Source organism: Staurois parvus, unplaced genomic scaffold, assembly GCF_062004578.1.
Source record: "Staurois parvus isolate SC_StPar_1 unplaced genomic scaffold, SC_StPar_1.0 ptg000227l, whole genome shotgun sequence".
NCBI classification, from domain to species: domain Eukaryota; kingdom Metazoa; phylum Chordata; class Amphibia; order Anura; family Ranidae; genus Staurois; species Staurois parvus.
Window position 1 is genome coordinate 5,273,183 of NW_028318023.1, and position 27,990 is coordinate 5,301,172.

General features: G+C 42.3%; 1 protein-coding gene across 1 annotated transcript in view; it reads right to left on the reverse strand.

The window, feature by feature from the left end:
• The window catches only part of ANKRD17 (ankyrin repeat domain 17), a gene marked incomplete at its 5' end in the record, with an annotated part of 115,845 nt that extends 102,372 nt beyond the window's left edge, over nt 1–13,473 (reverse strand). The window contains 3 exons of the mRNA XM_089679612.1: nt 808–955; nt 1,900–2,056; nt 13,320–13,473. Of these exons, the coding sequence (XP_089535738.1) occupies nt 808–955; nt 1,900–2,056; nt 13,320–13,473 (459 nt within the window). The remainder of the gene's footprint in view (nt 1–807; nt 956–1,899; nt 2,057–13,319) is intronic.
• Nucleotides 13,474–27,990: the final 14,517 nt, after the last annotated feature.

Genomic DNA, 27,990 nt, shown 5'->3' on the forward strand with positions numbered 1-27,990 from the left:
CAATTATGCAGTTTTGGAATAAAGAGCAACTAGTATTAGAACTGTTCACAGAGGAGTATTTACTAGCTGATGAATGTAGTACCAGACATCTTTGAAGTAAGCTATTAGGATTTTAATTTTTTTTTTTTTTAAAGTGCTATTTCAATTTAAGGCAGCTCGCTATTCGCCTACACATATGCAGATCGTGTTTTCTTACACAAAGTTAGCATATATGAAGTGCAATTTATTACCAGAAAGGGCACTGTACAAAACTAGAGATTGTGATTAGGTAAAGCTATAACACTTCATAGTAGTATTGAAGTTTGTGTGCTCTACCCAGTTTCACATAACAATGATTGTGATGGCCTGCCAAGATGGCCAATAGGAAAACGCATAAAACAATTTGGGCTTTACCACTACCAGAATGTGTTGGCCTCTGCCTGATCAAAATGGCCTAGAATTTCAGCCAGTGATGGAAACTACAGGTTGCTGCAATTTAAAGTAGACACCTTTAACAGCATAATACAATTTTAGGTTTCTTTTCATATATTTACAGATGCAGATGCTGCTGCTTATGTAACTACAGCACTGAGATTGCCTCACTGGCTGCAATTAATTCAGAACTTTTGCCAACTTTGAATTTGGTAAGGAAATGGTAAAGAAAAGAGCAATTTTAGACAGACACAAAAATATGCAGTACAGTTGCTAAAATTCTTGCAAAGCTTAGCTGGAGAGGATTTCCATTTCACACTTTACCTTTAAATACAGTTTTTTATGGCTAAATGATTGATCAATATTGATCACCATTTACATCGACAGTTAAATTACCTGTGCAAGTTCATAATATCCAGCAGAACAAGCAAGACAAAGGAGAGACTCCCCTTCCTCTGTGTGCTCATTTACACTTCGACCTTCAATTAATAACTTCCGCACAGCGTTCACATCTCCTTCAGAGCAAGCTTCTGCTAAACTGCGGCTGTATAAAAGTAAAACAGCAGTTAATAAAGAAAGGAAATAGTAATGTAAAAAGCAAACATAAAAGTTTCCTTTCTGCCCCACTCCCCATGAACAGAACCACCCCCACACCACCACCACCCCCTTCAATCAACTAGATGAATGGGGAACAGATCCCCAGTCTGTTTTTAGTCTACAGGATCACATTGGATGCAGGCAGGATTGCTGCTCTATAGAGGGCAATGGATAGTCTGATCAGGTCCACCAGAAAAACTGCCAGGTGGATCCGATCAGTCCACCCGTGTGAAAGGGGCCTAACCATGAGAAACAGAGAATGCTTTAAAAATTTCTACAGCTCATCAATGTAGAGCCAACAGTGAATGATGGCCCTAGAATTATTGAACTCGCTCTGGCATGCACAGCAATACCCAATACCAAGGTCATACAACCATATTCGTACATGTGGGTACCTGATGTGCGCATTGGAGTTCATATGTGGGTATAAATGGGCGCGAATAAAAACTTTTAAGTTACTGCTTTTTCCCCTAGTGGGAAAATTGTCATTAACCCCTCATCTACCAGGTCTAAACTTCCTGGTATTCAATAGGTTGCATTGTTCAATTCATTTGGTTACACAGTTGCGTAAATCTCATGTAACAAATTTCAACTGCCACCATTTTATTCTACAGGGCCTCTGCTTTCAGAAAATATATACTGTAATTGTTTGGGTGGTTTTGGTAATCTTCTAGCAGCAAAGGTAGGTTTTAAGATATTTGCTTCTGCCAGGGCACTTTAGTTTCCTGCAGATGGACCGCTATACTGTTTACAAAACATTTGGTAGCCATTGAAGGGGGAAAGAAAAAAAAAAAAAAAAAAAACAGTTTCTGCAATAGGAAAATACTAAATCAAATCAAGCCATTAAGGTGTTTATGATTACAGAATAACAGTTTTAGTTAATCTACTTACTTGTCCGTCTGCCCTGCATTTGAGGTGCTCTCAGCTCTCATTCTTGTCAGTGCAGCAGCAGCTTCATCCAACGCACAGCTGACCGAAGACGTCAATCTACGAAGCACTTCAGGATCTGCGAACGCTTTACCATCAGCAGTGGATAATTTACCAATTCCTTGTTAGCACAAGTCGCCAAGCCAGTTAGTAGGTGAATGTAAGAAACCAAACAAAAAACAGGGGGAAAAAAAGCCTAATGTTAGTTCAGTCCATGCAAAAAACTAGCAGATACGACTAAGCTTAAAGATTGCTGGTGGCTAATGAAATAAAGAACATTTTACATGCTGGATAGAAATTTGCACAGCAAACACAAAATGCAGTAATTTGGTAACTTATATGTTCTACTACAGGACTTTAAAAAAAAACCTTTTTTTTCCCAAATCATACTTACCTAGGTGGATGCAGCATCGGTCTCCTGCTGGCTTTAAGTGTTCACATGACCGCTGATTGCTGAGAGTGGTGACTGTCAGTCACCGCTGTCTGCTCTGCCCCTCCCCTCACACAATCACTGGAGTGCTGGGCTGTGTGTGTAGGTGGGGTTGGGGGAGGAGTGGCTGGCTCAGTCTCTCAGCGTGGCAGAGGCTGAGCCGGGTGCTGTTCCATACACTGGTACACTGGGGGTGGATCCTGACTTTAAAGTCTGGATCTTTCCACAGCCTGGACCAGCTGGGTGATGTCTGCAGACAGTGGACTGAAGCCCGCTGTCAGCTGAAAACGAGTCACAGGAGTGCGAGGGTACAAAAAAAAAAAAAAAAAAAAAAAATTATTCCACGAAGACCACAAAACTTTATTGGGTTCTCAGTACAAGTGCATGCTAAGCAGCCAAATCAAGCTCCATTGTAGCATGAAGATATGTATCCTGTGAAGACTGTATCCCCTGCAGAAACTGAAATCAGGGAAAACAAACAGCTAAAGCCAGAGGAGTACCTGAAGTCCCTTAACTCCTTACATGCTGGACTACAACACAGGCACAGGGTACTACAGCTGCTGTGAAATCATGTATGTCCCCATGTGTCCCTGGGGATCAGCACAATTCACTTGCTCGGCTGTTACCATGCCCAAGCTTCTAAATCCCGAACAAGAACATGCCTGGGTTGTAGTCCAGCATGCAAGGAGTTAACTGACTTAGCTCGGCTTGTTTTCTCCGATTCTGGCGCATGCGCAGTTGCTGCAGGGGATACAGATCTTCATGCTACACCAGTGTCTGGTCCATGACATTGGCAGTGTAGTATACAGCAATCAGAGGCCAAGAGAAGACAGGCATGACCCTCCCCTCTCCTACAGAAGCACAGGCATGACCCTCCCCCCTCGCCTACAAAAGCACAGGCATGACCCTCCCCCCTCGCCTACAAAAGCACAGGCATGACCCTCCCCCCTCGCCTACAAAAGCACAGGCATGACCCTCCCCCCTCGCCTACAAAAGCACAGGCATGACCCTCCCCCCTCGCCTACAAAAGCACAGGCATGACCCTCCCCCCTCGCCTACAAAAGCACAGGCATGACCCTCCCCCCTCGCCTACAAAAGCACAGGCATGACCCTCCCCCCTCGCCTACAAAAGCACAGGCATGACCCTCCCCCCTCGCCTACAAAAGCACAGGCATGACCCTCCCCCCTCGCCTACAAAAGCACAGGCATGACCCTCCCCCCTCGCCTACAAAAGCACAGGCATGACCCTCCCCCCTCGCCTACAAAAGCACAGGCATGACCCTCCCCCCTCGCCTACAAAAGCACAGGCATGACCCTCCCCCCTCGCCTACAAAAGCACAGGCATGACCCTCCCCCCTCGCCTACAAAAGCACAGGCATGACCCTCCCCCCTCGCCTACAAAAGCACAGGCATGACCCTCCCCCCTCGCCTACAAAAGCACAGGCATGACCCTCCCCCCTCGCCTACAAAAGCACAGGCATGACCCTCCCCCCTCGCCTACAAAAGCACAGGCATGACCCTCCCCCCTCGCCTACAAAAGCACAGGCATGACCCTCCCCCCTCGCCTACAAAAGCACAGGCATGACCCTCCCCCCTCGCCTACAAAAGCACAGGCATGACCCTCCCCTCTCCTACAAAAGCACAGGCATGACCCTCCCCTCTCCTACAAAAGCACAGGCATGACCCTCCCCCCTCGCCTACAAAAGCACAGGCATGACCCTCCCCTCTCCTACAAAAGCACAGGCATGACCCTCCCCTCTCCTACAAAAGCACAGGCATGACCCTCCCCTCTCCTACAAAAGCACAGGCATGACCCTCCCCCCTCCTACAAAAGCACAGGCATGACCCTCCCCCCTCGCCTACAAAAGCACAGGCATGACCCTCCCCCCTCGCCTACAAAAGCACAGGCATGACCCTCCCCCCTCGCCTACAAAAGCACAGGCATGACCCTCCCCCCTCGCCTACAAAAGCACAGGCATGACCCTCCCCCCTCGCCTACAAAAGCACAGGCATGACCCTCCCCCCTCGCCTACAAAAGCACAGGCATGACCCTCCCCTCGCCTACAAAAGCACAGGCATGACCCTCCCCTCGCCTACAAAAGCACAGGCATGACCCTCCCCCCTCGCCTACAAAAGCACAGGCATGACCCTCCCCCTCTCCTACAAAAGCACAGGCATGACCCTCCCCTCTCCTACAGAAGCACAGGCATGACCCTCCCCTCGCCTACAAAAGCACAGGCATGACCCTCCCCTCGCCTACAAAAGCACAGGCATGACCCTCCCCTCGCCTACAAAAGCACAGGCATGACCCTCCCCTCGCCTACAAAAGCACAGGCATGACCCTCCCCTCTCCTGCAAGAGGAAAGACATGACCCTCCCCTCTCCTACAAAAGCACAGGCATGACCCTCCCCTCTCCTACAAAAGCACAGGCATGACCCTCCCCTCTCCAACAAAAGCACAGGCATGACCCTCCCCCCTCGCCTACAAAAGCACAGGCATGACCCTCCCCCCTCGCCTACAAAAGCACAGGCATGACCCTCCCCTCTCCTGCAAGAGGAAAGACATGACCCCCCTCCATACCGGAGCGTATGAACAGGCAGAGTGTGGGTAGCTCCTCCTCAATGGTCCCAGTGAAATGAGATAGAAAGCTGTCTCTCACCTGCCAGGGCTTACATTAGTCTTTGGTCAGTTAAAAGAATATCTGAATCCAACTCTTAAGTCAGAGTAAGGGATGCTTGAAACACCTGTCTTTTTGCCATCTGCATTCCACAAAATGATGGAAATGCCTTCAGAACGTTGTCACTGAAGTGCCTCATTTTAAGATTTCACCTTTATTACTATTCTGGTGACCACTCAAAATTTAGGATGCAGTGTTTTAACGCCCCATAACCACAAGTCTAAATGAGCTTTTAGGGGTTTTGCAGATGGGCAACGTTATCATGCATTCCTACTTACATGCGAGATCAACATGAGAGGATTCCAGGTTTTTCTGAGGTGGTATTAACCTCCCTATAGACTGCTTTGAGCAGCACTTACACTTCCATTGATCTGAACAGTGAAAAGCAGTTGTGATATCACAAAAGTTTTTTTTTTTTTTTTAAACCTGCAATGTCACACACAGCTTCCCTAAACACGCCCCACTTCCTGAAATCAGTCATATTCCTGCAGTGTGGAAAGCAAAGGTAAGGTCAGTTTTCTAACTAAACTAAACTGCTGGCCCACTCAAAACCAATCCAGGGTGGATTGTTTTGCAGAGGGAATTTGATAGAAGGGGAAAGGTGATCTCACTTCCTCACTGCCTGCTTTAATCCTAAAAATGGCAAACCATTCACATAAATGGGTTGCATTTCCTAGTGGTACCATATGTTGAATGCTGCAGGGTGCCATTTAATTTTTGCCATGACCACAGCATGGGAACAGTCTTGAGTGGGGGCAATGCTTTGTTTAGCATTCGTTAGGTGGAAGTATTTCACTTTCTACTAAGCTGGCTATTCAGATGTAACTGAAAGTGGAAAGCGCGCCGTTTAACTGCTTCCCGTCCGCCCTATAGCAGAAATACTGCTACAGGGTGGCATGGATGCGCAAAATCACACATACATACATAATAAATATATATGTGCACAGCACAGCCATCCAGAGCAGTGTGCTTATAGTGAAGCACGCTGAGACAGCCCCCTAGTAAAACACTTCCTGTACACAGTTAACCATTTTAATCGCTCATGTTAACCCCTTCCTTCCCAGTGCCATTAGTACGGCGTCAGTGCTTTTTTTTCAGCACTGATCACTGTATTGGTGTCACTGGGAATGTCAGTGACACCAAGTCAGTTCCCCCGCAGTGTCAGAATGTCCACCGCAGTCCCACTATAAGTTGCTGATCGCCGCCATTACCATTAAACATTAAAAAAAAAATACAAAATGCAGTATATATACTGCCATTTGTAAATGCTGTAACTTTCACGTAAACCATTAATTTACGTTTTTGTTTTTTTAGCAAAGACATGTAGCAGAATACATTTTGGTGCAAATTTATGATGAAAAATCTTTTAAATGGACATGTTTAACAGCAAAAAGTCAAAAATATTGTTTTTTTTGCTCAATTTTTTTTTTTAATTGCGCAAAAAATAAAAACCGCACAAGCGATCAAAAAAAGAAAGAAGGCTCAATTTGTGGGAAACAAAGGATTTAAATTTAATTTGGGTGCAGCGTTGCATGACCGCGCAATTGTAAGTTAAAGTACGAGGGCAATAAATGCTTGCAGGTGGGCTTTAACTGCAGAAGATACTCTGTACGTAATTTCCACAATAAACACTCTTCAATATTTGTCATGGAGTGAAGAGTGGGTCATGACACAAGTTTAAGTATGTATGTATGTATGTATGCTCCCCCCCCCCCCACTTTAGGTTTTTCTGTGACAGGTTCTTTTTACCAAGGCATTAGACCCCTGATGTGCCCCCCCCCCCACTGAAGCTATGATATAGGTCTGTGGTAGCAAGAGTTGGGGTTAAGACGACAGGTATGATCAAACTCTGCCTTTTGCAGTCAAGCACATCAATGCTTAAATGCAGTTAAAGGTTGCATTCCTGCTTTGCTTGCAATGCAAATGCATCTCAACAGGACCAGCTGCGTCTGAAGAAACACAACAAAGCAAGTCAACTAATATATCACACTACAACACTAAGGTGGGAATCTGCTGACTTGCAATTATTGTACACTCAAATGCAAAAGCAGAACACTCACATACATGAGCCACAAAACCCACACCATACCAGACTTAAAGCTGTATACCTTTGAATTACAAAGCAATATGAAGCTGCGAAGCCAGAGACAGTGAGCAGAACGTATTTAGCTGTGCTGTCTGTTAATGCGGTGAATAGGCCATGCTCAATCTCATCATTCCACAACCAAACATTACCTCTTACACATTTACAGCTGAACACAGACTTGCAAACATATAAAAGCAAAAGACTACGAGTCACAAAGACTAATACCACACTGGTGTCAAAATTCTGTTAAGTTTACGGAAACTGTTCTAAAAGTACTCTAGGTCCTTGGATCCCAGCTTCAGGACAGGAGGGACAGCTAACAAATGCCCCATTGCAAGCCTATGGTTGACACCACCCAGGCATTCCAGCCATTGTTGATGCTCTCTCCTCTCCCTGAAGATAGTCGCTGGGAAAATCACGTGACCAGACTGGAGATCCCCAAGAATAGGTTAAGTATAAGCATCTTCCTTCAACAGGGTAGTTCAAATATCAGATAGAAGGGGAATAGGAGCAGATTAAAGAGTAGACAGGTATAGCCCAGCATTCCACTTTAATTGTTCAGGACTTGTATTCTTAGACCATGGGACATACACAAGCAATAAACTGAGGGGTGGCCAACATCATATCAAAACATAAGTGCCAACAGGCTCACAAGAAAACAAAAGGATAAAGCGGTGTTAAACTCAAATATGTTATAATTGCAGCTTACCAATCATTAGATGTGGTGGTTACATTAAGTTTTTAGGCTTTTTTCCCCCCTCTATTTTCACCTGGAGATCTGGCCAGTAACAAACCTGTACCTTTAGAGTGCCATCACTCTGGATGGAGCAGCAAGAGTGTTAAATGTACAAGCAAATTTAAATACATAAACTAAAGCCAAACTCCAGCTAATACTTTAAATCTGCTAGTACATCCCTTTATTTCAAAAGGTAAAAAAAAAACTGCTTCTAAATACAGTAATATGAGTTGAAGCCAAACATCAGATAATGCATTAATAGTTTATTTTCAGGCAAAAAGGTTTTAAATAAAAGCTGATCATTTAAGCACCCCTGCTCGTTAAATGGCAACAGGTGAATCATGTGAATCACCAGATGAAAAAAAAGGAAAGAGCCCAAAAAAGGACTAATGCAGCCATCACATCTAAGAATTAGTAAACTGCAATATAATAAATGTTTGCTTTTGGGTTTAATACTTTAAGAAACCCAAAATAAGAACCACTCAGATTACAGCTTGAAGCACCTTGCGGCCAAACCTCGCATCTGCAGAGGCCTGAACATCCAACTGATAAAAAAAAACATGTGAACTGTGAGGACCAGGCGGCAGCTTTGCAAATCCTCAAGGCCGTAAGCCCTGGGAATCCATTCCTTGACTGATCCATCTAGCATTGGTGGATTGCGAAGCAGGATGCCCTCTACAAGAGCCCTCAGACAGGGCAAAGGCTTCACCAAAGGCAGTGGCATTCACTTAGATCCTGACAGCCCTGATCCCATCTACGCAATGTAAGGCGATTTCCTTGTCATGTTTTGGGACAGGACAAAGGGAAGGAAGAACATGTTCTCACTGAAGAGCAATGAGACCACCTTAGGTAGGACTAAAGGTTTTGGTCTCAAATCCACTGTATCCTGGTGTAAAACAAAAAAAATAAAAAAGGCCTCTTTACAGGAAAGAGCTGACAACTCAAACATGCCTCATAGAATGCTACCAGGAAGGCATTCTTACAAGGGAGGTCTTCAAACTGAATATCTCTATTTAGTTCAAAGGGAAAGTCTGAAGTACAGAGAGCACCAGGTTGAGATCCCAAAGTGACAAAAGAGGTCAAATGGGAAAATGGATACTGGCAATTCTCTGAAGAAAAGTCTTGATAAAAGGATTGTGGAGCAAGAAATATCTAGAAAAGAATGGATAACTCAGAAACCTGCCCTTGGAGGGTACTAAGGACTAGAGGCTGGTAAAGACCTGTCTGAACAATTGTAAAAATACAAGAGAAAAAAGTCCTTGGGACTAAACGGTCTTTGCACAGGTAAAGTAAATGTTCCATGTGCAATGGTAAAGCTTACTGGAATGGGATATTCTTACTGAGTAAGGTGGTAATAAAACTCAGAAATACCACTATCGTATCAGACTTGAATTTCAACAGCCATGCCGTTAAAGCCAGGGACTGAGAAGTAGGATGGGAAAGGGGGCCTTGGGCCGGTAGGTTAGGTCTGTCAGGAAGTGGCCAAAGCCCATCCACCATAAGTCTTTATATGTCTGTGTACCATGTTCTTCTGGGCCAAATTGAAGCGTTGAAAATCACCAGAACCCTGTCATCCCAACTTGTGTGACAGTCGAGGAAGGATCATCATTGGACAGAAGGTATAAACCAGCTGAAATGGAGTCCAAGGAATCACCTGACCATATGCTGTAAAGGCTCTCTAGTCTTGGGTACACTTTTGTTCAGCTTATCATTGAACCTGGAGGCCAGGATAGGTCTTCATCTGGTGTTCCCCAACCCAGAGATTTTTAAAGACATCCGTGTGCCGAACCCACTCCTCAGATTCTAGGAGTTAATGGCTTAGAAAATCTGCCTGCCAATTTTCCACTCTTGGAATTTGAACTGCCTTAAAAATATAAAAGGCAAGTTTCTGCCCATGACAGTATTAGACATCAGGGTTGCTAGGTTTCAGGTGCCCGCTTGATGATTTGTTTAGGCCACTGCTGTGGCACTGTCACCTGTACTCCGACTGTGTGACATTGTATAAAGGAGGTTCAATGTTTTGGAAATGTGAATAGAAAAAAATGTCTTCTGATGGAACTGGTAAAACCCACTCTTTGTGCCTTAAGTTTATGCAAGGCAGTCAATAAGGCCCCATGTGCACTGGGGCTCTTCTCCTGACAGGAGAAAAAGCAGCTTTAAAAAACACAAATGCCCCAAAGCAGATATACTGCTACAGGGCGGCACGGGTGCGCAAAATCACATATATGTGATTATGCATTTCCAGGTAGGGGGCGCACGAGGTGCAAAATCACATTATATATATATATATATATATATATATATATATATATATACACACACACACACACACACATATACATACATACATATATATATATACATACATATATACACACACACACACATACATACATATACACATATATATATACACACACACATATATACACACACACACACACGATTATGCATTTCCGAATGGGGGGCGCCCTACCCATGCCGCTATTCTGCTGGCAATCATCTGGTCACGGCTGGTGATTACTCACCGGCTCCTGGCGATTGCCGAGCATCTCCAACGGGGAGAACTGTATGTAAACAATACAGTTCTCCACCCTGTCAGCTCATGCACACTGCTTTGGATGGTTGTGCACAGCACAGCCATCCAAAGCAGTGTGCTTACAGTGAAACAGAAACAAGTAAAACAGCACACAGTTAACCCTTTGATCGCCCCTTATGTTAACCCCTTCCTGCCCAGTGCCAATAGCACATTGTCAGTGCTTTTTTTTCAGCACTTATCACTGTATTGGTGTCACCAGTGTTAGAATGCCTGCCTCAGTCCCGCTATAAGTCGCTGATCGCCGCCATTACTGGTAAAAATGTAAAAAAAAAAAAAAACTATATTGCCATTTGTGATTTTTTTTTTTTAAGCAAAGATATGTAGCAGAGTACATTTTGGCCTAAATTTATGACATTTTTTTTTTTTCTACTGGACATGTTTAATAGCAAAAAGCCAAAAATTGTTTTTTTTTTCAAAATTGTTGGTCTTTTTTTTATAATGCAAAAAAAAAAAAAAAACCGCATAGGTGATCAAATAACAAAGAAATTAGTGGGAAAAAAGGACGTAAATTTAATTTGGGTGCAGCGCTGCATGACTACACAATTGTCCGCTAAAGTAATGCAGTGCTGTAATGCAAAAAATGGCCTGGTCAGGAGGGGGGTAAATCCTCAGGAGGACAAGTGGTTAGCTACTCTGGCCTTTGAAATGATCAATCAAGTACCAAATAAGTCTACAGCTTAGGCGCGCTTACAAACGTCAGCAAGACAATGATCTTAAACAAATAGCCAAGGAAACTCTCAATTGGTTTCAAAGAAAGAAAATAAAGCTGCTAGAATGGCCCAGCCAATCACCTGACTTGAACCCAATAGAAAATCTATGGAAAGAACTAAAGATCAAAGTTCCTAGAAAAGGCCCACAGAACCTTCAAGATTTGAAGACTGTGTGGAAGAATGGGCCAAAATCACACCTGAGCAATGCATGCGACTAGTTTCTCCATACAGGAGGCATCTTGAAGCTGTCGTTACCAATAAAGGATTTTGTACAATTATATATTTATAAATAGATAATTTATAAATAAATTTCAGTTAGCATGTTCAATGCTTTTTCCCAGTGTCATATTTTATTACACAATATCTGAACCCATTTCTTTTGGTTTCTTTGTATGTTTGGATTGCATTGGTTGTTACCGACATGGTCGTAAACATTTCATGTCAATAGCACAGCAATGGGCAAACTACGGCCCGCGGGCCGTATACAGCCCGGCGGACCTTTTAATCCGGCCCGCGGAGCTAGGTTCCCGCTAGGCTCCTCTCACAGTCCGCCCTGAAGACCGGTGTAGCGTGAAAATCTGTCTCCTATGAGGATCTGTCCCCCTCGACGTATCTGCGCATGTGCCGGAGATCGCCGATCGGCTGCTAATGCCTGAAACTGGCACATGCGCAGATACGTCGACGGGGACAGATCCTCATAGGAGACAGATTTTCACGCTACACCGGAACGGCGCGGGAATACGGCGAGAGGAACGCGCGGAGTAAAGGTAAGTGAATTGACACAGGGGGGACTTGGGGACTTAATATGGGGGATGAATTACTATGTGGGGGATGAATTACTATATGGGGGATGAATTACTATGCTTACTATGGGGGAATATTACTATACTTACTATGGATGACACATACACATCATTCATCTACTCTTGGTCCGGCCCCCGGGTCCAATATATGAACCCATTGCGGCCCTCAAGTCAAAAAGTTTGCCCACCCCTGCAATAGCACCTTTAGAAATACATTTAACTAGAAAACTGGTGACATGTTCAATACTTTTTACCCGCTGTATACACTGTAAGGAGTTTAAAACTAATTTTCGGGCCTAAAATTCATGATGGGCATATCTGGGATTTGTATAGCACCCTGCACTTCGTACCAAGGGTAAGCGCCTAACACAGGACCCAATGCCCGAACAAACCATTACAGACTGGCACCACAGGGTGGAGTTCAGACTGATCCAGAAACTGCTAGGTAGCACAAGGCAATAAGCCATCAGTCAAAGAAAGAAAAAAAACAAAATAAAACTTATTTTAAAAGAAGAAAGAAAAATAGCTTCTCCAGAAAACAGGTCCATCACCCAAGAAAACAAGCAACAATTAGAGCTTCATCCAGTGGTTAAGGTTATATGGTATCCCCTAAAGACAGCACTAGCAAATGTTTTTGCCAGTGCCCAATCATCTGAAACTAGGAGAATATAGTCCCACAGTCTAAGAACAAAGTCCTGTGTTCTGTATTGTACCAATAAGATATACAGGTTCTATCTGAAATCCAGAGAGCTTATAACTTCCTGTTTGAGACTAGCAGTCTACCTGTAACTAACTGAAATCCAAAGCAGTGTTGTTAGACATGGACATGTTAAAGTAATAAAAATAATTAAAAAAAAAAATGTTTTGGATAGAGCAGAGAGGAATTAGAATACTTTCCAGGTTGAATCTCTGTAATGGGGGCACAGACAGGAGTAAAAACCATTTGTCCTGTTTACCGTTATAATCAAACGTGTAAGTAAAAGAAAAAGAAAAATTGGATTGACATCAGAACAGTAATAGAAGGGGAATCTTTAAATGGAGACACTAGTTCTGGTGAACCTGTTGATACCCTGAGATTCCCTCACTTTGGAAGAATTTCCTCTGACTTCCTGTGTTGGCTATAGGACAGGCAGTAAAGGGAATCTCCCTTAGAGGGAAAAAAAAAAAAAGACTGACTGGTTATAATCTTCCATTACTCTATCCAAAATGGGGGAAAAAATTTTTGCTCTTAGCTCTATTTTAAGCAATATTAAAAAGGGGTATTTCTTGGAGTGGTCAACTTTATGTGCTTGCAAAGCAGTATCTTGTAACTGTATCTCTATAACCCCACACCAAAGCATACCTGCGGCTTCGAGTAGAGCCTCCAATCTAGCCTGTGTTTCAGGATCGACTGTTCTTAAATCTGTTCCATCGGCTGTGCCTGATAACAGTAGTTTAGATGCTGTTTCTAGCATTGGGTTTTCCAAATCATCTTGGTCCAGGATGAAGGATTCCACCTGAAAGAAAATAAAAACAAGTTGGTGATTAAATTAAAAAGTATAGCTCTTATAACGGTAACCATACATTAATTTTAACGCAAGTTATATTTTTACGTTCTATGCAGATTTCTAATTTTTCTGAAAAAATGCCAAACGTAAGCCAAATGCCTGCTAAAGGTTAAATGAACTACAGCGAGTTAAAAAAAAATTATAGGGACAGTATTTAACGAAAGATTGTGTTCAATACATGGATCTGAGCATACCTAGAGACTTCCTTAAAAATATACAATTAGGAAAAAAAAACACATCTTACACTAGTAATACAATAGAATACTATTGTTGCCCAGCCGAGCCCTTCCAGAATAAGATCATACTTACCTACAACTCAACTCTAGGGAATTCTATTACTGCAGTCTGCGCAAGGCTGGATGCATTGAAGTATTCTGAACTCTACACAGCAATACCCATTTACTTTGATGGAAAGCCCATCTAAAGTCGAAGAGGTTGATAAACTTTCTAAAGTAACTGGAGGTCACAACAGACGGAGGGGATTCATAGAGTGTATTAGACATTTTTTTATCCCTGGTGCCCAACATGTGGCTTGCAGGCTGTTGGGCACCAGTTCAGAAGTAGAATGGCAGTGGGGTGTTAGGCACTGGAACAGTCTGTGTTCAAGCACCCGGCACACAGAGGAGTTAAAGTCCTGGCCAGGGGAGAGACAGTGGGATGGCAGCCTATGATCAAGTAAGTGATCACCAATTCACAGTATTGGGGGAGGGGTTAACTGTCATTGTCACTGACCCCCTACTGCATTCATGGTCCTGCCAATGAGTTAACCCCCCACGCCCTTCTTCCTCATTTGGGAGGAAGGGAGGGGCACGTTTCAATGGTGTGTGTGGTGGGGGGGGGGGGGGTTATTACTAACACCAATGGCAGGGGATAATACTGCCAATGACACCAACACTGGGGTTATTGTACTTCTAACTTCAGAGTGCATGGCCAAAAAAAAACCCCGCAGAGCCAAAATTTGGGGATATTAACATATAACTATGGGATGCACACATTCTTGTGATACATGGTTGCATAGCATGGATAATATGATAGCGCCATTTTAGATTTTGCAATTCTGCAGACCTTATGCTGCTGCCCTGCCTCATGCTCTTTGGACTACTAGTTAACACCTTCAGCCCAAAATCATCCTACTAGCTGGCCTAAGCAAATCAGATTCCATACCTTAGGTTACAGAGGAGGCACTTAAACTAAAAGTGATTTCTTTATTCTCAAAAACAACCCATACGCATCCTCTACGTAATGGCCGTATATTCTATTTTTCATGAAATCATTTTCGAGCCTCTTCACACCACTTGTGTTAACACGTGCATTTCCCGCACCTCATGGAACATGCTGTCCTCTTTAGATGCATGCAGGTGACATGGTTAATGCCACCCCAAACGAGTCTACCATACGCGTGCGCTTTTTGCCATTAAGCACATGGTGGTGCAGAACCATGCGGTTTGGTATAGTGCAATTTTAGAAATCATGCCGGTTGTACTTTTTGCACGTTCCCATGCATTCGGCAGACCACGAAAATGGATGGGATGACAAAAATGGGAATTTTACAGTGTGAACTGGTAAAACTTGTAAAAGCAAATAAAGAGTGGCTAACTAAGCAGCTGAAGGGAACAGGATTCATCCACCTAGGCAAGTATAATGGGGGAAAACAAAACAAGCCCATACTTCTCTTTTAAGTGCAGATGAGGGATTTGGGGTCTTATTGAACCCTCCATAAAGAGTGTCACATGCCTAATGCGTTCAAAAAAAATGTTTACATTCCTTGTGACAGCAATAAGAGTGAAAAAAATTAAAGCAACAGTGTAAAAACAGTGATCGTCCCACACAAGTAAGGCACCACCACAAACGTCAGATCATGAGCAGTAATTCAAGCACTAGACCTCCTGTGTATATCTAAAGTAGTAACTTGTAAAGGCTTTTAAAGCGCTGCTTATAGATAGTAAAATGTACGCTGTTTGTCGCTGCTGCACAGGCATGCATAATTTTAAAGTGTGACATGTTTGGTATATACTCAGCGTAACATGATTATATTTTACCAAAAATTGGGTTATGTATTGTGGTTTTCTTTGCAAACGTCAAAAAAGTGTAATTTTTTTGGCACAAAACATTGTGTTTGAAAAACATGGCATAAAAAGTTGCAAAACTCACCAATTTATTCTCTAGGACCTCTGCTTTAAAAAAAAAAATAAATAAAAAATAAAAAAAACAAACTATATAATGTATGGGGGTTCTAACTAATGTTATAGCAAAAAAAGTTTTTTCTTCCTGTACATGTCAACAAAAAGTTTCAGAAAAAAGCCTAGAGGTCTAATGGATAAATGCCAACTTCACCTTTTGAACAAGTTACATGTTATACACACACACCACTATTTAGGATAGAAGATGTTAAAAAAAAAAAAAAAAAAAAAAACACACAGACTTTAAAGTAAAATAGTAAATATACAAAAATGCCCTCCCCCCACCTCTTTGCCATTTTTTAAACAAAACTGCGTGTGCAGATATGCTGCAAGTCCCTTCAGGTACTCAGGAGCTGGCAGAGACCAGTGGAGCATCCATGCATGCACACAAGTGCTACTAGCTTTTGGTAGTCACTATAGTGCCCACGTGTGACTATCAACTGCGCCGATGCGCCACAAACTTGAGGCTTCGTATCCCAGTTTCCTGGGAGTGCTCGATACAAACCTAATCGACCTTTATATATCGCCAAGCCTCCCAGTTGCAAAAAAGAATCCAGAGAAAAGTCAAGGCTCTCACAAACTGACTGACTACCATATGGCTGCTTTAAAAAACGAGTGCACTGAAAAAGCACCAGTAGATAGCCCGTCACATGATGTAAAAATGCAAGAATTACATGTGTTGCAATTATGCACAATGCTCGCATTTCTTCCTCAAACAAGATTAAGAATAAAGTTCAAGGCTTTTGCATGAATGGGAACAACTGGAGGAGCATTAAAAAAAAAAAAAAAACAATGTACTGCTACAATTTAAAGCAGTATTAAACCTAAAAACCGCTGCAATGAAATAAATAGCAGAAAATACAAGTCTTGCAGGGCAATGAAGTAAACATGAAATAACCATATCTGCCTGATTCTCTGTATGCCAAGTTCCTTTTACATTTCCGGCACAGTGCCAGCAGGAGATTAGTCCTGTGGATGCATGGCGGTGTTGTAACCCAGCATCTTCCAATCAAGATGCCGAAGACTGGCATTAGGAAGAAGCCAGGAGAGGATGCCAGGTTGTGGGACCAGCGAAGCATAGGTGAGTATTCTTGTCTTTAGTTCGGCTTTAAATCTGCCCAGATTAACAATGCTACTGTGCAGAGATATCTCTATTGAGCTTCTATTCAGCGTGAAAACATCCCAAGACAGGAAATGTATTACTGGCCTGACACCAGGTAAAAAAAGGATAAAAAGATTAAAAAAGGAAAAAAACTAACAGCCACTATATTTAAGGACTTGTAAAGCTGCAGTATCAATTTTGTGGGTTTAATGCCGCTTTAAAAAAGGACCATGCCAAAAGGACAAAGCCTGGCTGCACTGCAAGAGACCATGGGAGATGTAGTTTTGCAACCAGCAGGATGTTCATGCATCATCATCCCCACTGGCTAGCATAAAGAGCATGAAATACTAAAACAGCAGCTGTCATCACAGGAGTAGATTGGGGATATGCACGTTTTTAAAGTAGTAGTACTGTATTTCAACATTAATACAGCAATTTTCAGTAATTTATTATCTTTATTAATAGTTAATGCAATGAATGTGACTCCTTTTAATTCTCTGAGTCACTGACATCTAACAAGCTTGTGGCAAGTGAATTTAGACCTAATCAGCTAACATATTTGCAACCAAAACATGTAGTTAAGATCAGTATTCTGTGTTGAATACCAGTCAGCAGAGGCAAAGACCACAGTAAGATGCAAGCTTACTGAATTTCAGGCCAGCTCAGCAGGTTTTTTTTTTGTTTTTTTGTTTTCTTAATTTTTGGTACATGTAGGACAGACACAGCAATAGGTTTTTAATTGTATGTTCAACAGACCAAAAGGGACCGAATAAGAAAAGTAAATTTTAACCACTTCATGTCCGGACACTTTTACCCCCTTCCTGTCCAGGCCAATTTTCAGTGCAGTCACACTTTGAATGACAATTGTACAGTCATGCAACACTGTACCCATATGAATTTTTTAGCATTTTTTTGAGACAGATAAGACTTTATTTTGGTGGTATTTATTCACCACTGGGATTTTTAATTTTTTTGCTATAAAAATGAAAAAAGTTCAAAAAAATTGTGAAAAAAGTTTTTTTTGCAAATAATCTCTTCATAAATCTTGGCCAAAATGTATTCAGTTATCTTTTTAGTAAAAAAAAAAAAAAAAAAATTAACCCAAATTAGTTTATAACCAAAAGATTATATTTTTTCAAAAAAGGTTTATTTAAAAAAAAAAAAAAAAAACACTGTCACCCTAGCAGTACAGTGTTACCATAGTGACAATGTACTACTTGTGGGGGGGGGGGGGTGATGATTTTTTTTTTTTTTTTTACACCGATTGCTTTTACACCCATAAAAGGCAGTAACAGCAATCATTTCTCCTTCTCTCTGGCTGCATTTTTGCAGCCATTGAGAAATACTGTGAGAGCTGTGATTGGTCACAGCTTGTCACATGGTACAAGAATGTTGCAAATAGCCTTGTACCATGTGATCTCTCATTCGCAGATTTCACACGTAGTAAGCAATGATGACATAAGTGACATCTTGCTTACTCCTATTCAGTGATCACATGATCGAGACCTCACACAGAGGTCCTGTACAGCGATTGGTCCTCCGGACACAGCAGGCACCGGATCGCGGTTCCGCGCGCTCCCAGGAGGGCGCACAGTCCAAAATGCTGGGCGCCATTTATGAACGGCAACCCGCCCCTACACTGCCACCATCCAGCCATTTATACACATGGGTTGGATGGGAAGTGGTTAAAGAAACATTAGCAAGACTAGTTATTTCAAATGTATGTATCCACTTCCCGTCCAGCCCATGTACATAAATGGCTGGACGGGAGCAGTGCAGGAGCGGGTGGCAGTTTATAAACGTCCTCTCGCATTCACTGCCTGTGCGCGCTCCCTGTGAGCGCGCTGCACCGCGATCCGGTGCCGGCTGTGTCTTCCGCTCTACAGGACCTCTGTGTGAGGTCCCAATCATGTGATCACTGATTGGCCAATCAGTGATCACATGAATAGTAGTAGGCAAGATGTCACTTCTGACATTGCTTACTACTAGTGAAATCAGTGAATGATCACAGAGGTCACATGGTACAAGGCTATTCACAACAAATGATTGCTTTTACAGCCTTTATGGGTGTAAAAGCAATTTGTGTAAAAATATATAAAAAAAATCTTCATCCCCCCAAGTAGTACAGTGTCACTATGGTGACACTGTACTGCTAGGTGACAGAATGTAAAAATATATATAAAAAAAAAAGTAAAAAACTTTTTAAATTATAATCTTTGGTTATAAACAATTTTTTTTTTTTTTAACTAAAAAGATAGATGAATAAATTTTGGCCAAGATTTATGAAGATTTGCAAAATTGTATAAGAAAAACACTTTTCAAAATGTTTGGACTTTTTAAATTTATATAGCAAGAAAAATAAAAATTCTAGTGGTGAATAAATACCACCACAATAAACTTTTATCTGTCTCAAAAAAATGCTAAAAATTTCATATAGGTACAGTGTTGCATGACCGTGCAATTGTCAAAAGTGTGATAGTGCTGAAAATTGGCCTGGACAGGAAAGGGGTGAAAGTGTCCAGACTTGAAGTGGTTAAATATTACACATGAATGATCAGCTCAATGTAAGTCAGTCTATGTACATTATTATATAGTTACATAGACTGGCTGAAAAAAAATCCAAAACACAAAACTCCATCCAGTTGAACCATGTAAAAAAAAAAAAAAGTTATACCAACTCTTGAGGGAGTCTATTCCATATTTTCACAGCTCTCGCTGTGAAGAAACCTTTCCGTGTTTGGAGATTAAATTTCTTTTCCTCCAGACTTAAAGAGTGCCCCTTTGTCCTCTGTGATGACCTCAAGGTGAATAGCTCTACACGGAGTTCACTATATGAACCACTGATGTATTTATACATGTTGATCATATCCCACTTAATCTCCTCTTCTCAAGAGAGAATAAATTCAGTTCCTCTAATCTTTCCTCATAGCGGAGCTCCTCCATGCCTCTTGTCAGTTTGGTTGCCCTTCTCTGTACTTTCTCCAGTTCCCCAATATTCTTTTTGTGAATTGGTGCCCAAAACTGAACTGCATATTCCAGATGAGGTCTTACTAATGATTTGTACAGGGGTAATATGATATCTCTCTCTCTGGAGTCTATACCTCTTAATACAAGAGAGGATTTTGCTCGCTTTAGAAACCGCAGCTTGACATTGCATGCCATTATTAAGCTTGTGATCTACCAGAACCCCCAGATCTTTCTCCACCATTGATTCTCCCAGTTGTACCCCCCATAGTATGTATGATGCATGCATATTCTTAGCCCCCAAGTGCATAACCTTACATTTATCAACATGAAACCTCATTTGCCACATAGTTGCCCAATTAAACAGTGTAGTGAGGTCGACTTGTAAATTGAAGACATCCTGTAAGGACGTTATTCCACTGCACAGCTTGGTGTCGTCTGTAAAGACTGAAATGGCATTTTTAATCACAGACATATAGTTTACAAATATATTAAAAAATAAAGGGTCCCAACACTGAACCTTGGGGTACACCACTGACAACCCTAGGCCATTCAGAGTATGAATCATTAACCCCTACAGTTGAATACGATCTTTTAGCCAGTTTTCCATCCATATACATACGGATTTTTCCAAACCCGTGGATTTTACCTTACACATTAACCGTGTGTGGGGAACTGTGTCAAAACGCTTTTTCAAAATCCAAGTATACCATGTCCACCGCTACCCCTCTGTCCAAGGTTTTGCTCACCTCCTCATAAAAAGAAATCAGATTTGTTTGACAACTTCTGTCTTTCATGAATCCATGCTGTCTGTTGCTTAAAATATTTTTTTTCCAGCAAGAACTCATCTATGTGGTCTTTTATTAAACTCTCCAGTATCTTCCCAACTATAGAAGTTAAACTAACAGGTCTATAATTACTTGGTAAAGATTTTGACCCCTTTTTTAATTATTGGCACCACATTGGCCTTACACCAATCCAGTGGTACTATGCCAGTCATTAAAGAGTCCCTAAAAATTAGAAACAATGGTTTTGAAATGACAGAGCTCAATTCTTTAAGGACCCGTGGGTGTATGCCATCTGGTCCAGGTGCTTTATTCACCTTTATTCTGTCTAAATATTTTTTGGATCATATCAGTTGTGAGCCAATGTGGATCATCTGGAGCTGTGTCAATACCATGCCCATTATGGACAAGAGCTCCCCCATGCTTTTTTGTATACAAAGAGCTGAAGAAGGTATTTAATAAATTTGTCTTCTCTTTGTCCCCAGTCACCTACTCTAGATTATTTTGTATAGGGCCTACATGCTCAGACTGGACCTTTTTACTATTAATATATTTGAAGAATCTTTTGGGGTTCGTCCTGCAATCGTTTTGCAATCTGTCGCTCATTTTAAATTTTTGTGGCCTTTATTTCCTTTTTGCATATTCCGTTATATTCTTTGAAATTGTTTACATGATAGCATTCCTTCATTTTTATATTTAATAAAAGCTCTTTTCTTATCTATAGCTTTTTTAACTTTGGCCGTAAGCCACACCGGTTTGATTTTTTAGGCTTTTAAACTTGTTGCCCATGGGAATATATTTTGCAGTTTGTTCACATAGTGTTTTTGAAGAACTCCCATTTGTGTTCATCAATGCCAATATTCAAAGTCCTGGAGAGCAGCTCTCAGCCTTGGAAAATTAGCTCTCTTGAAATTGAGCATTTTTATTTTTCCCATATGTGCTCCCTGTTTACAGGTAACAAATTAAATCATGTTTTGTTCACTGCTACCCAGATGTTCTTTTATATGGACATTCGTAATAAGCTCTGCATGGTTTGGATTACCAGGTCCAGCAGAGCATCATTCCTAGTAGGGGCTTCTATAAACTGTACCATAAAATTGTTCTGTAGTAGGTTTAAAAATTTTCGCCCTTTAACTGTTCCTGCAGTAACATTACTCCAGTCAATTTCCAGATAGTTCAAATTATCACTGTCCCAGCCCTTTCGATCTGTGCAAGGAGCTAAATTTCCACCTCCTCATTAACACTGGGAGGCCTATAACAAACTCCAATGATTACCTTTGTAGTACGCACCCCCGTGCGCAGTTACAATACTCCAGCCTCATCACACTCTCCATCAACTAGGTCCTCTTTCACGCTCACTCTGAGATCACTTCTCACAGAGACAGACACCACCACCTTTCCTATTTACCCCGTCTCTCAGAATTATTAGGGCTGAAACAACTAATCGACATACTTAATTAAAATAGATTAGAACAAATAGTTGTCAACTACTTTCATTGTCGATCAGTTGGTCAATCGATCAGTTGATCTGCATACAGAATACATCATTTGTTCACATATCAGGAAATACAGTGCAGCACACTATCCATACATCAGTATACACAGTGCAGCACACGCAGAACTCAGTAAACCATCCATACATGTCAGTAAGTGCCTGAGAACTTCTGAATGGGTGAGGAGCAATGCTTCATAGGACATGTATCCTGGGCAGGAGAAATAAATGATTCAAAGCAATTTTAAAAAGGCAATAGTTTTTTTTTTTTTTTACTTTGATATTGGGGAACTCTACGTTGCGGCTTGCTATAGGTGCACTCTAAGGAGGCAGGAGGAGCCAGGCATTCCGGTGGAGAACCGTAGAAGAGGAGGATTGGGCTGCTTTGTGCAAAACCATTACACAAAGCAGAAATAAAATCCAACTTTTAATAATCACTTTAGGGGCTTTGTACAGGTAAAAATCAGCATTTGAACCCAACAAAGCTGAAGGCTGATAGACGAGGTAATATAAGGCATTTACAAAATTTAAAGTAAAAGCTTACCAGTATTGTACAATGTATTTAAAATGATATCCATGCAAAAATGCTCAGCCTTTAGTACTACTTTAACATAAAATATTCATGCCCTCCCCTCCACCCTTTAAACAGCTTCATGTCTGACTCTCAGTTAAAATACCCTGTATATCCTTCTTCTGGATACTTTTACGGTTTCACAGTATAAATTAACCCCTTATAGTAGTGATTATCTGCAATTTTTGTACTATAAAGAGCTAATTTTTGTTTAACCGCATCATGACAGGGGATAATAAAGGCATGCTGCTGCTGCTAAATGTCTTAGTGACAGAAGGCACAGGGAGCTTGTAAAAAGCTACCTGCCTATGACAAGGGAGTCTGTCATTCATAATATAACCCTAAATATTTCCTGTCTAAAAATTTGCAAAATAGTATTTTGGGTATTTTATTCTCAGAGTGGATTATATAGTTTGTTTCCTAACCATATAGCTGGTTATTTATACACTGCTCAAAAAATTAAAGGAACACTTATTAATCAGAGTATAGCATCAAGTCAATTAAACTCCTGGGATATTGATCTTGTCAGTTAAGTAGCAGAGGGGGTTGTTAATTTCATTAACACCAAAGCAGCTGAAACTGATTAACAGGTGCACTAGACAGGCAACAATGAGATGACCCCCAAAACAGGAATGGCTTTACAGGTGGAGGCCACTGACTTTTTCCCTACTCATCTTTTCTGTTTCTCACTAGTTCTGCATTTGGCTAGGGTCACTACTGGTAGCATGAGGCGATACCTGGACCCTACAGAGGTTGCACAGGCAGTCCAACTGCTCCAGGATGGCACATCAATAAGTGCCATTGCCAGAAGGTTTGCTGTGTCACCCAGCACACTCAAGAGCATGGAGGAGATTCCAGGAGACAGGCAGTTACTCTACAAGAGCTGGACAAGGCCATAGAAGGTCCTTAACACATCAGCAAGACAGATATCTGCTCCTTTGTGCAAGGAGGAACAGGATGAGCACTGCCAGAGCCCTACAAAATGATCTCCAGCAGGCCACTGGTGTGAATGTATCTAACCAAACAATCAGAAACAGACTGCATGAGGATGGCCTGAGGGCCCGACGTCCTCTAGTGGGCCCTGTGATCACTGCCCAGAACCATAGAGCTCAATTGGTGTTTGCCATTTAACACCAGAAATGGCATGTCTGCCACCCTCTGTTTTTCACAGATGAGAGCAGGTTCACCCTGACCACGTGACAGACGTGAAAAGGTCTGGAGAAGCCATGGAAAACGTTATGCTGCCTGTAACATAGTTCAACATCACTGTTTTGGTGGTGGGTCAGTGATGGTCTGGGGAAGCATATTCATGGGGGGAGGGACAGACCTCTACAGGCTAGATAATGGCACTGTGACTGCCATTAGGTATCAGGATGAAATACTTGGACCCATTGTCAGACCCTATGGTGGTGCAGTGGGTTCCGGGTTCCTCCTGGTGCATGACAATGCCCGGCTTCATGTGGGGAGAGTATGCAGGCAGTTCCTGGAAGATGAAAGAATTGATACCATTGAATGGCCCCCATGCTCGCTTGACCTAAATCCAATAGAACACCTCTAGGATATCATGTTTTGGTCCATCCAATGTTGCACCTCAGACTGTCCAGGAGCTCAGTGATGCCCTGGTCCAGATCTGGGAGGAAATACCCCAGGACAACATCTGTCTTCTCATTAGGACGATGTCAGGCATGCACACAAGCACGTGGGGGCCATACAAACTACTGAGTACCATTTTAAGTTGCTGCAATGAAATCTCAGCAAAATGGACTAGCCTGCTGCATCATTTTTTCACTTTGAATTCAGTCTTCTGTAGGTTGATAATTTTCATTTCCATCAAAGACATCTTGAAAATCAAATGATGGGGGCATCCTTACGTTTTTAACACATTACCCAGTCCATGTCAGTATAGATATCCAGCATATTTTTCCCCCATTGAGATCTGATGTGTTTTCAAAGTATTCCGTTAATTTTTTTGAGCAGTGTATGTACCACTGCATACACTGTAGATATTCAAGAATAAATGGTCTCTTTTTAAACTTAACATGTTAAACACACTTTGAGGTCTTTATCTGACTAATTAAAACAATCGGCCAATTGCTGATGAAAATTGGTTGCAGCCCTACAACTTATCACTACAAATATGCTAGACAGGGCCCAAGCAAACAGTATTTGCTCTGCAGACTAATGAGGTAGAGAAGTCACACTGCTCCTAGTGGCCAAACTAAAGTGTTTTACTAGGTTCTGACTCACATGACAGCTTGAGAGCAGTCAAAATTTTTCCATAGCAAGAGAGCATTACATTTTCTCATTTAAAAAAAAATTAATGCGTCTTATTTAATCCTGTGCAATACAACTCTTTAAGCAACCCTGATGCCATCAGAGTACAGTAATGACATCGTAAGCAATAGGAACCAAACATGTGACAGAGGACACACTGACACAGCCGGAGTGTTTGATAGCAGCAGCATGCAGAGGTCTCGAAGACAGCAAGGATTTCCACACCCTCTGATGGACAGGCAAATATTCAGCCTATTCTTTTACAGGGTGCGTCTCACTGAATCTGCTAATAGCAGCAACAGGGTCACTTAAAATGATATATTTAGGTCTCCTGTGGACCCTTAATGTAAATCTAACTCATATTATACACGCAACAGTTTCACACAGCTGATGTACAGGAGTTTCTAAAATCAGACCCTGCAGAAGATACCTTCAGGGGAAAAGGAAAAAAGTTATACTAATCTTTCCCCTAACTTTCATACTGCAGAATGTGAGGTCCCCAGCCTCCTAACGAGATCCAAGTGAAAAAACAGTAGCCCAAATCTCACGAGATAATCACCACAGCACAATGCATTAGCATCTTCTTGAAAGATATGAGCTACTAGGCATTTCCCAGGATCTTGCTGGAAAAATGGGGATGCCATCCACACCTAGGTGCTTCAAGACAGGAGCAGATGTAAAGAAAGTCAAAGTACGATAAACTGAGATTTGTCCCTCACAGCAGTGTTTTTTTTTTTTTCTTCTGAAATAGAGAAGTACAACCAAAGCTAGTTTTGCTGTACTTCTCCTGTTTATCACAGAAGTGCAGTTTGTTCTCCACTCCTGTTACCCATTTTCAGCCAACAGTCCACTGTCGCCACTCAGCAGGTCCGGGCTGGGGAAAGATCGGGACCATATGGTAGGGATCCACCATGGACCGTCACCTGGCTCAGCAAAATTTTATAACAGAAAGGACAGGTTTTTTTTTTTGTTTTTTGTTTTTTTTAATTCTTAAGAATTTTTTTCTTATACAGTAAACACACAGCGGTGATTAAATACCACAAAAAGAAAGCTCTCACAAAACAAATGATGTTAGGTACAGTGTTGCATGACTGCATAATTGTCAAAGTGTGACAGCACTGAAATCTGAACATTGACCTTGGCAGGAGTGGGTAAAAGTGTTTGGTAATGGAGGAGAATAGACACGCAGGCAGGGGTAAAGCCAGAACAGAGAAAAGGATTTTATTGAAAAACAAAAATCTTTTTTTTCCATTCTTTGGATGGCACCCCGCACTTCAAATACTCAACTACTGGGATGCCTCAAACCAGTGGTCACAACAGGCCAAGCAAAAATAAAAAAATTGAAAACCAAACTAAACATCTCAAAAGAAAACAATACAGGCCAGTTAAAACTTCTGTCTGCAAAATTTTATGCCAAAAACTAGCATCAGCTGATGCTGCCATATCCACCATACAAGACCTGGTGAATATATGAACTGAAGACCAAGTGGCCTCCTTACAAACCAAAGAAATCAACAATCAATGGCAGAAAGCCCAGGATGCATGCAACACTTTGGTAGAATGCACAGTAATGGAAAGCAGTGGGTTCTTGGTATTCGAACGCATAAACAGACAATAGCATGCTTGATCCAGCATGAAGTAGTACGAATTAGCACTGCAAGGACCTTATGTTGGCTCTCTAAAACCAACAGGGGATCGGACCTACAAAATCCATAAGTAATTTTCAAATACACCCTAATCACCCTGACTACATCAAAAGAATGTACCAAAACTTCCTTAGGGTGAACTGGCTTGGTAAAAAGCAAGAGCCACACAAGGGTTGATTTACTAAAACTAGAAGAGTGCAAAATTTGGTGCAGCTCTACATAGAAACCAATCAGCTTCCAGTTTCCAGACTACTAGGATCTCCCCAATATACTCAAAAGGCAGTTTTCATAACTCCGACAACGCCCAGTACAGTCTGTCAGTGGCCACAGCAAAAACACTGGCAGCAAAAGAGTTAAAGCCAGCAGAGTGGAAATTGGGCTCTCGAGACAAAGGTTGCCAGGGTTTATCCAGTACCAGATGATCATGATCTGTGTACCATGGCCTGCTGGGCCAATCCAAAGCCACCAGCCTTGTCCCCTACCCCCTCAACACCTATGCTTACTAACATGTGAAAGAATGATCTGCATGCTTACCTATTTCCAGCCTGGTCCAGTCACATAATCTCCCGTATCTGCCAGCAGAACTGTAAGGGAGGAAGCTCCAGCAATGGCTAGTAATGCCTGAAGTGGGCTTTAGTGGCCCACGGTTGACTGCACTTCCTCCTCTCCCCTGCAGCTGTGCTGCTTGACACAGGGGAGTGGAAACATATGACCAGAATGGAATGGGCTAAAGAGGGGCAAATACACAAATTTTTCTTACACAGGTTAGTAAGCATATTAGAAAAGAGGGGATAAGAGTAGCTAGGTTTGAGCCTGGAATTCCACTTTAGGCTACTTTCAAACAGATGCAGTGCGATTTTTTTTAAAAAAATCGTGACTCAAAAGCAGCACCAAGGGAATGAGAGAGGAGAGAAAAGGGGGAGGGCGGAGGAGAAGGAAGAAAAATGGGAGGGGGGAGGGGGGAGGAGGAGGAGAAGGAAGAAAAAGGGGAGGGGGGAGGGGGGAGGAGGAGGAGAAGGAAAAAAAAGGGGAGGGGGGGGGAGGAGGAGAAGGAGAAGGAAGAAAAAGGGGAGGGGGGAGGAGGAGGAGGAGGAGGAGGAGAAGGAAGAAAAAGGGGAGGGGGGAGGAGGAGGAGGAGGAGAAGGAAGAAAAAGGGGAGGGGGGAGGAGGAGGAGGAGGAGAAGGAAGAAAAAGGGGAGGGGGAGGGGGGAGGAGGAGGAGAAGGAAGAAAAAGGGGAGGGGGAGGGGGGAGGAGGAGGAGAAGGAAGAAAAAGGGGAGGGGGAGGGGGGAGGAGGAGGAGAAGGAAGAAAAAGGGGAGGGGGAGGGGGGAGGAGGAGGAGAAGGAAGAAAAAGGGGAGGGGGAGGGGGGAGGAGGAGGAGAAGGAAGAAAAAGGGGAGGGGGAGGGGGGAGGAGGAGGAGAAGGAAGAAAAAGGGGAGGGGGAGGGGGGAG